The sequence below is a fragment of the Chroicocephalus ridibundus genome, chromosome 3 (assembly GCF_963924245.1).
Source record: "Chroicocephalus ridibundus chromosome 3, bChrRid1.1, whole genome shotgun sequence".
NCBI lineage: Eukaryota > Metazoa > Chordata > Aves > Charadriiformes > Laridae > Chroicocephalus > Chroicocephalus ridibundus.
The window spans coordinates 53619118-53628854 of NC_086286.1; the positions used below are offsets into that span (position 1 = coordinate 53619118).

Sequence of the window (9737 nt, forward strand, 5' to 3'; positions counted from 1 at the left end):
CAAGTTTATTTAGGCCCTGTTATTATCATTACTGGCTTTAAGTAGCAGGATCCACCCCTTAAAAAAGGCCAGAGCACTGTTACAGTGTTGGGGTTTTTTTATATATATATATATGTAGGATTTAAAAGCAGACGGGCAGAATTTAGTAGCTAAATTTCTTTTCTGTGATGAGGATTTATTTTTTCCTTCTACTGATAAGGGAGAAACCTTATTAATGAGGCCTCAGTGGTAGTTACACTGCTGCTGCTGCTCTGTAAGAGATGTACGCATTTTTTTCCCAAGGAGGGTTTAACTGCTTTGTAGATCCATAAAGATATTTCACACAGAAAGCTTTATTCAATTGGAGCTCTTAAACCTCCTTTGTGAAATGTTGTGGTATTTTGTGAGATATGTGGCCTTTGCTATGCACGTGACACTGGTAGGTTTCTAGGCATGCAAGTTCAAGAGCTTTATTTTCCAGACTATTTTTTTTTTCCTCCAATCAATTAAGCTTATTGGTAAGACTCCATGCTCTTCAGAGAGGAAGGGAAAGAAAAATAACTGCTAACTCGCTCTGCCTCCTGCAGAAGTAGCTGGATTTGCTGATGGTGCCTTTGCAGAGCAGCTAGGATGCTGGTTTCAGCGGCTTGCAGGTTCACAGCCCTGGAATGTTTCTGGTGGGTTTTTCCTCCTTCGTTAGAAACATTCCTGGGATGCGGGGGATTCCTATCAAAACTATCATCACCCTCGCAACGCGAGTCATTCCCCTGCTTTTGACTACAGACAGCTGCTGAGCTACAGAAAACATCACTCTGCATCTACAGAATTCTTCACAGAGGTTTTCTCCACACCTCCCCCCCTCCCCCGCCTCAATGTTGCATTTTTACATGCCTGTACACCCAGCCCCTATGGGGGAGTGAACAAATGGTCTTTTAAAGGCAGTCTTTCAGAATGCTCCAATTGTGTCCTAAATTGCATCAAAGTACACGTGGGCTGAGCTCTTTGTGGACATAGTTTTAGCTGTAGGTTGATTTTAAGCAAGCCACACATTTTATACCAAAGCAATGCATAAAAGCAAGCACAAGAAGAAAAGCTTTAATTTAGTCACATTACTCCAGTAAGTAATAATGCATAGCAAGCAATAATTGCATGCAAGAAGTTTAGAGCAGATGTTCTCTTTACTTTGATTCTTCAGGCAGTGCAGTAGCAATTTCTTCCTTTGTAACAGACATAAGTGATTCAGTGTTAATAAAAAAGTTTCAGGCATGGAGCTCTTCCAGTGAATAGCTGAGGAATAAAATGCACCCTGTGAAACATGGGGCTGAACAAGGAAGGGCTTCCAACAATCCCCCCTCCCCTCACCAAGACCATTTTGAAAGCAATCTTGGACTTAGAGCAGCGGGTTTAAAGCACTATTTCTGCCAGGTAATATTCTTTTTTTTTCCCCCCCCTCAGAAAAAAGTCTAGTTGCTGTTCAAAGAGGTGGGGAATTGCAGACCACCCACCTGAGGGTCTCTCACCCAGCGTGTGCTCGGGAACAGGCTTGTTCCAGCCCTGGGGCAACACCAACAGCATCAGCCCTTATGGGGAAGAGAGGAAGGAGGTTCAGCAGGCTGCGCTGTGGCCCGGAGGAGCCAGGCTCAGCTCCCCAGTGCCCAATGATCACAACATCCAGTCCACCAAGACAGAAAGTTGCTGTGGGCAGGTTGGGGCAGAGACAGGAGCACCCAGAAGAGAAGACAACTGCAGTAAACGCGATCCCTCCCCACCAGAAGCATCGGCAGCTCCAACTGCACCTTGAAAGTCACATAGGAAGCAATGGGGAAAAGTCCCAGGCTGCCCCATATCGCAGCGCTGAGGCACCCATCCGGCACTTCACAGGAGCAGAGCCTAGAAAGGCTCCGCCACAGAAACATCCAGAAAACTCCCAGCCACAGAAACCCCCAGGTAGTAGCTGGGAGGGACAAGCCAGGGCCCAGAGAAGCTGGGGTTTGGGATGCATAGCTACAGGGGCCCAAAAAGCTGGAGAAATGCAGCCTCTCAGAGCTCACAAGCCAACAGCTTCCCGCCATTTGCTCTTATTCCCATCCCCCAGCAGAGCTGGTATTTTTCTCCCAATACACAGCAGCATTATGAAGGAAAAGGGAGGAGGACTTATTCCAGAAATGTTTTGCCTCAGCTACTGCCCAGGGAGCAGCTCTGGGGTGAAAGAGACGCAAGTTCCACAAAATTCACATTTTCTGAAACATTAACTGTGAAGGAAAAGCCTTTGCCGGAACAGCCGGTCCCTCCTGGTCTCTTCTCATCAGCTGCCCCTATACCTGCCCAGCTCTCATGGCATCTCTTCCAGCTCGGCAGAGCACCACAGGGACCCGGGAGAAGCAGGAAGCGAGAACACGTGAAAATGAAGTAATAGGACTAATGCATGAGATGGTGAGATGTGGGGATATCATTCCCTGCTTCTAGGGCTGGAGTTAGGTAAGCCGAGCTGCTTTTCAGTAATTGCTCCTTAGGGAAGGGCTTAGGAATTACACCCAGAAAATAGAAATTGAAATCTATTAGAGTTGGATGGACCACACATTTAAAGCTAGGCCTCTCCTGATTAATGCAATAGCGTGCAACATGAGGTAGCTGCTTTATGTCAGACATTAATTTTGTCTGGCCTACACCCAGCGGGCTGCAGCATCCAACACTGTGTGGACAGGCCGTGCTTGGGATGTGGAGGCCTCCCCAAGCTTCCCAATGCTTCTTTGAGGAGTTCATCTGCAAGTTTTCTTTGATCACTTCACCTGTATCAAAGAACGTGATTTCATGCAAAGTCAGCATGACTCCAGGGAAGGTACAGAGCTACAGTGGTTACGGATGCTAGTAGCTACACAGCTTACATCTGCACATGAACATACTGCACGCTACCAAAAGCGCCCGTGCATTTATCTACAATCATATTAGTATGGCGGCGTCAATTCATCTCTACCAAGTTGTGTATCATACGGCCACAGAGGTGGAAGAGGTGCAGAGATGAGACCCAAGACCAACACGTTCCCAGTGTACCAGAGCGGAGCAGGCTGAGGCAGCAGGTTGAGGCAGCAGGTTGGTGCACAGCTGCTCCCTTTCTGCCCTTCAACAGCCTTAACCTCTGATTTTCATGTTTTTTTAAAAAAAACATTATGCTGATGCAGACAAACAGAGGAAGTTTGGATTGCCCAGATCATTTAATAAACCAGGGGTACATCAAACTAATTTCTTAAGATGGGTGTACAAGACCCAACACTACAATACTCTGTTTTAGCTGTCCCTTTTCTTCCTGTTACTTCAGTGCATTTAACCTGCCCTCATGGAGGCAGAGCAAGGATGGGATTTAATTTCTCTTTCAGCATCTGTAAAGCATCAGGATTAGCTTCCCTTTTATCCTGGCTCACCCCATGGCCTCAGCAGCCAGGGTCAGCAGACCACGCAGATGCAGAGCTGTAGAGGGCTCCTGTACACATGGGTGCCTACAGGGCCAGCAGCAGCAGAGAAGGTGCAGTCCCAAAAATGCCCCTGGCCATGACCACGGCCACGCCAACACAGCCGTGCCCTCTGCATCCTCCCCCATGAAGGTGCCCTTTATCCCATAGTCTAAGGCTTTCGGTCTATGTCAGGAACTCCCTTGGCAAAGAGTCTGAGCAGCCCCCCCTTCCCCTTCTGCTGGGGAAAGGGGACTCAGGGCACACGTCTGGCCAGCCGGTGCCCCAGCGGGGGCACGCAGAGAGAGGAGCTGGGCCATTGCCCACGCCGGGCATGCTGACCCCGAGTGACACTGCCCAGTCCTGCTGCACCCACGGCCCCCAGCGTACAGGGAGCACAGCGGGGTCACGAACCAGCAGTTTGCAAGGTCTGCGCAGCTCGTTAGCTGCCCAACTCACTCCTGAGTGTTGGTAAAAAAAATTAAGTATTTGTTGGTTTGTGGAATAAACACCCAAACTGGCATCACAAAAGGGACACTCACCACACAGCTGACTCCTAGCTTTGCAAGAAACATACATTTTCCTCCCCCAGGCTGCACATTGTCCCCCTCGGCTCAGGCAGGCTCCCACACTCACCTCACCAGAGGCCACCCACAACCCCAGAGGTGCTGGGACACCCACTCCTCCCTCTGGACGTACTTCCCTAAGAAGGGGAGAGCCCTCAGCAAGGAGCCCCACAGACACAGCCAGGCTGTGTTCACTAGGCACGAACAAGCGCAGCTAAGATATGCCCCACCACACACGCTCCCGTTCCCTCCACTGACACGCCGGAAGGATTATGGGGCCGGCGCAGGGAACTTCTTGTCCTGCCAGGGCATGAACCTTCCTCTCCCAGTCTCCAGGAGGCACAAAGCAGCTCCGAGCGGTTGCAAGAAGCAGACAGGCTTTGTACAGAGTTCCCGCAAACATCACTGCTTTTATTTAAAGCAGAAAACACAGGATGTTACAGATGAGTGGAAAAATGTGAACCGCCCCACTGCCTGCAGAGCCCCTCAGACTGGAGAATACTTTTCTGGAAGTCGGAGGGTCTCCAGACAGGATTAGGAAGGCATATAGTGTCTGCTTTAGCTTTTTCTTTTTGCCCCGCTTGGCCACAGCTCCCTGTGCCCCACACACACCCTCCCCCCCAGCCAGGGTCCCATACCTCCCCTCCCACTTACAGCTTCCCATAGCCCTTTTGTATTTGACTCCTGGGAGGCCTTTTTCAAACTCCTTTTGTCAGCTCCATCTCTTTGAAACACTGGAAAGCTACCAGCGAGAAGCCTGGCTCCGGCTCCCCGCCGCCAGCGCTGGCAACGGCTGTCCCAGTCCTCTGCCAGGCCCCGGCCCTCCCCGGGCAGCCCCAGCCCACACTGGCCAGGAGCTGCGGCCACCGCTGCCCCTGCTCAGCCTCACACAGACAAGTCATACCACTCAGTGGCTCAACAGCTTGCACACCAACCACTTCATAGCGCCCACCAGCATTCAGAAAATGCCAGAGTTCCCAAAACTCTGACACCTGTTACAGAATATCCTTACAGAACTTTGGGGAAGAATCATTAAAAAGAGCTAATTTTATTCCCATTTTGAGGATCATGCAAGACAAAGAAGGCCACAGGTAGCTTTTTCTCCCCCCAGTGTTTACATATGCTTTTTATTCTTCAAGCTAAACAACCGCCAGCCAACATATCTAACATGTTTATCAAGATAAACTAAAGACATCCCAAACATTCAGTCTCAGAAAACAAGCACTTATGACTTGACTTATTATCCATAAGGTCCTTTACTGACACCACTTACCTTGTGGTGGCCAGAGAACTAGAAAGCGGCAGCCCTCAGAAAAGACACAAACCACATCAACTCTGTAAAGCCAAGTTACCTGTAATGGCATTATGCTTAATTTATACCCCTTCAAACACCTGGCCCAGAGTGCCTTTTAATTGATTACAATTAGAAACTGTTGATTGGTTTGCCCCTAGTGTCAGTGACCACAATTGTATGATCTGGTGAAAGGCAAGGCAGTTGCTATTTTTTAACCACAATTCCATTTTTTGAGCATAGTAAAATAGCTAGGGAGAGTATTGAATGGCATAGTATTACTCATATGCTTAAGCACCTGGGTCCTTGATCTTGTGCTTTATAAAGTGCTCTGAGCTGTGCCGTAATTGCCTATAAATATGCTGCTGATCGTGCTTAAAGGGACACTGTCAAGGTTGGCAGGCCTACACTTTGACTTAGTAAAATGACATCTTAAATAATTTTATTCTCAATGTTCCTGAATTACAAACCTGTGGTTTTCATCATGCTTCTTTTTATCAGTGCAGCTCCTAGGATTAACAAGGTTATGGGAGATTGTTCACTTTTAAAGCAATGGCCCACTCATAGAAATAGTACGATAGAGGCTCATGTTCCCAGCCTGAAAGTGCAAGTAAAAGCACTTCGCTGTAAAACCTATTTTTCCTGATGTGAGCGGGTGTGACCTGTATTGCCCTTATGGTTTGCAATAAGGTCACTCCTTGTTGAAGCAATGATGTCTTGTAAAAGAAATATTGAAGAAAAGCACAGGGCTGAGGGGATCAGGTCTGGGCAAGTCTGCAGCTGCACCAAGTACCCGTTTTCCATGGTGTCTCTGTCAGTCAGTAGTCTTGTCCTAGTTGAGCTAAAGGGGAGGGGACGCAAAAAAGAGTGAGTCAGGGAATAGAGTTACAAAGCTGGTGAGGAGCCTGCAACTTCATCTCGTCCTCAGCAGCGCTGCCAGGATGCAGAGGGGTGATGGGATGGGGAAATCCCAGGGACGAGAGCCCTTTCCCGCACTGTCCCTTCTGCGAGCAGCGCTGTGGCTGGAGCCCAGTGGCGGGGGAACTGAAGCCAGCTATTGAGGAGTTTTTTGATCTCAGGCAAAGAGCAGTACTGAGCTTTCTCTTAAGGACAGAATACAAATAGCTAAGGAGTGAAAGGTGGCCTGGGATTTTTCCTTTTATGAAGGGTCTGGTTTGTTTCCGAGCTGAATAACTCGGCTCACTCCGAGCGGCAGTCCTCCAGCACACTTTGTACTCATGGGAAACCTGCAGTGCCACAGTAACCAAACCCATAGATGCCAGTAAATGAGAAAGTATGGCTCATCGGTGCCAGGGACGATGGAGGACAGGGGTCTGCTGAGGGGAAACGGAGTGAGAAACTGTAGGCAAAGGCTGTGCTGATAGTGCCAGGGTGGCTGTGTAGAAAGGCATTTTTGGAAGGGACGATATGGCCTTAGCTCCCCTGCAGTATCTTGCTAGACTCTGCGCTGCACGGTTTGAAGACAAAGCTCTTGATTTTACCAAGATACAGGCCTACAGCCAGGCTTCACCTGCCTTTCTGACCAGGAGGTGAAAGATTTACAGGTAGCCTAGATGTGAGACAGCATGTTGGATATGCTCATCCATCAATCACAGGTGTGTGTTAGTCACAGGACAGACACTGCCTAAACTCTAGGGACTTGAGGGAAGCCCTGGCAACGCATAAAAGAAAACTCAGAAAGAACCAAAAAACAAATGGAAGGTCTCTGGAGCCTGGGAAAAAGGTACACCTGCAGCAGCCGTGCCTAAACCAGGGACTGGGGAGTGTTCATGGCCGGTGGCATCGCTTGATGCTGCAGTTCCTGAAAGAGCAGGAAGAGTAAATATCTTCCTTTTAACTTTTTTTTTTACAGGAAAGAGCAGAAAGTAAAAGAAAAAAAACGCTTGAGCTAAAGATCCCACAGAACAGAAAAAGGCAAGTCTAACGTCAGTCTAACGGCAGTTCCAGCTCGATATTTCAGCAGTGGGAAGGTGCTCCCCACACTTCCAGTACGCACCCGAGGGAACAGGGCAGCAGAGGGGCTGTGTCTCTCACCCAGGCGAGCCTTGTAGGGTGTGAATATGGATGTGGATAAGCACTTGGAATAAGGTTTCATGCGTCTAACACCAAAGAGTGCGTTTTGAGCTCTAACAGTTACAGAGAAACACTTGACAGTGCAACTTGCATATATTTTAAGGGCTTCCAGAAACCAGAATGTAAGCAAAGTGAGCCCAAAGTCTGTGCTTTTAGAAATATCTTGCTTTTTAGACAAAGCTCGTATCTCCTGATTTGTTTTGAGCTGACTCAGTATTTTTAAATGGTTGTCCTTGAGGACTGTAAAACTTGTTTTATTTTTTGTAGATTTATTCCATAGAAATGCTTAAAAAGCAATAAAGTCAATCTCAATAGCCTTGCTTAAATCCATGATTATATCAATTCCGTGTTGTGGGTATGCAGGGAGAAACTAACTGAGTAGGAAATTGTAAGGGATTTCTGTAACAATAGTTACACTGTTTGTACGCATATATACCATAATAATAACAGAAAAGCAATAACAACCTTGCAGTTACAAAAATACCCAGCGCCTTTTACAAATATGTGTGTATATACTGTATTCACCCAGATTAACTGTGTTGTTAGGGACTGATACATTATGTACGCTCCATCTTCCATCCGATTTATTGAAGTTTTGTCTGGGCTTCTTTTCTTCAAAATTGCGGTTGTGCCTGATGTTCACCAAGAGGAACCCAAGTTCCATGAAAAGGTAAACACCTGGAAGCCGAGAGCAGGCGTGTGCAAGAAACATGAATTAATTTAATGACAATACTTTATAATGGAGCATATAAATTTCCCCACTGTAATTAGTATATACATTCAACAGTTTTATTGTATGTCAGTGCGCATTATTCGGCACAGCTGCTAGAGAGGCATTGCTGAACTGGTGTTTCTCTTCCATGACAAACACCTATTAAGCAGTCAGCATAAACTCTTCTTGTTACAGCCTCTGACATCACCCTCAGGGCAAGCGGACACAGAACAGCAATTGCTGAATTGCGTATGAAAATTATAGTTTTATTGTCTATACAAGCGAAGGTTTAACTCCGATTCCTGCTCGAGTCAGCTCTGTTATAAAGGAGCGATTCTTTCAGGGAACAAACAAGCACAGTACACCATTGTAATCAAAGGAACAGGCACTATTTATGTATTGGAAAGCCTCGTTCACAATAGCGCTAACACTCTGATGCCCCAGAAGCCACTATTTTAGCAGCTGTAGATAAAAAAAAGCATGACTAACAAGATGCCACACAGAGTCAGCTACAGTTTTATTAGAACACAAATGGAATCATCCCATTTGCTACAGCTCATTTTAACATGCACGACTCATAAGTAGGGATCATGTATTTAATGTTTATAGAAGCAGTTTCTCCACCGTAGCGTTCAAAGATTTCCAGTGTCTCTTGAATCAGATCTCCGATATTTTCACGCTTCTGCTGGCTGTAGTCTATCCCGTCGCCTGAATTAACTGGTTAATAAAACAAAAAAACCCAAAGAATTATATTAAATTTACTGTTACTCTTTGAAATAATGACACAGGAAATTGCAATTGCTGGTCAGTCACTGTGCCTCTGTTAGTAACTTTGCTCTGTGACAAGAAACGTAGCTGAATTTGAAAACAGGATGGTTTTGGTATCTCTTTAAGGCTCTGCTCAGGCTCTGATTTCATATGCCTTCAAAATATGTTTATGTGCACATTACTTCAGTATCTAAGCAAAAATCCTAATAAGAATAAAGAAAACACATTCTTTTATAACATAAAGATGGATTCTCTCTTACACAGTTAATCTCTTAAGACCTTTACTTCTTTATTTCTAACATTGCTTATTTAGGACAAAATCCTACTGCCAGATGCATAAATGCTTATCTACAAAAAGTGACTTAAGATAGACTTGTTATGGCTTGAAGTCTTAAATAGGTATTGTTTTGGGATTGTTTCATGTTAGGCACCATATTCACACACTTATGTTGTTTCTGATAGAGGGGACGTCATGTGGCCTAAAGAGATATTTGGAGAATAACATGGCACTCATTCAATTTCTGCTCCCTGAAAAATGTGTAAAATTAAGTCAATGTCAGAATGACAAATTATTGCAGTCCCTAGATGCAGTAACACTTACTGCTGCTTTCTCTAACATGGAATAGGAAGGGTGACGCACATTCATACACGTACAGCATAATTCTTAAAAAAATCCGTATGAACAACTGTGACAAGAACAAACAAGAGAGTAAGAAGTAACTTCACCTGCAATGGTGCTGAGAGCTCTAAGGGAGGAAAATGTATGTCATCTTTTAAAAAATAATACTCTGAAAGCCATCTTAATATGGGTATATTCCAAGACATCAAAAATAATTCCAAGACATCAAAAATAATTTGGTAGGAGCATAATGTACTCTGCT

The 9737-nt window shown here is 45.9% G+C and overlaps 1 protein-coding gene and 1 long non-coding RNA gene across 7 annotated transcripts in view; both read right to left on the reverse strand.

The window, feature by feature from the left end:
- Positions 1–4120, reverse strand: part of LOC134513090 (uncharacterized) — a 28109-nt gene extending 23989 nt beyond the window's left edge. Inside the window, exon 1 of one of the 2 annotated variants that reach the window (XR_010070315.1) lies at positions 4062–4120. This is a non-coding gene — a long non-coding RNA (uncharacterized LOC134513090). Of the gene's footprint in view, positions 1–3967; positions 4026–4061 lie in introns of those variants that run through there. The other variant, XR_010070314.1, reaches the window with a different exon arrangement.
- Positions 4121–5050: 930 nt separating this feature from the next.
- Positions 5051–9737, reverse strand: part of PACRG (parkin coregulated) — a 250918-nt gene continuing 246231 nt past the window's right edge. For 4 of the 5 annotated variants that reach the window (XM_063329193.1, XM_063329194.1, XM_063329190.1 and 1 more), the window contains exon 6: positions 5051–8805. In XM_063329193.1, the coding sequence (XP_063185263.1) occupies positions 8645–8805 (161 nt within the window). In that variant the 3' untranslated portion in view covers positions 5051–8644. The remainder of the gene's footprint in view (positions 8806–9737) is intronic. The other variant, XM_063329195.1, reaches the window with a different exon arrangement.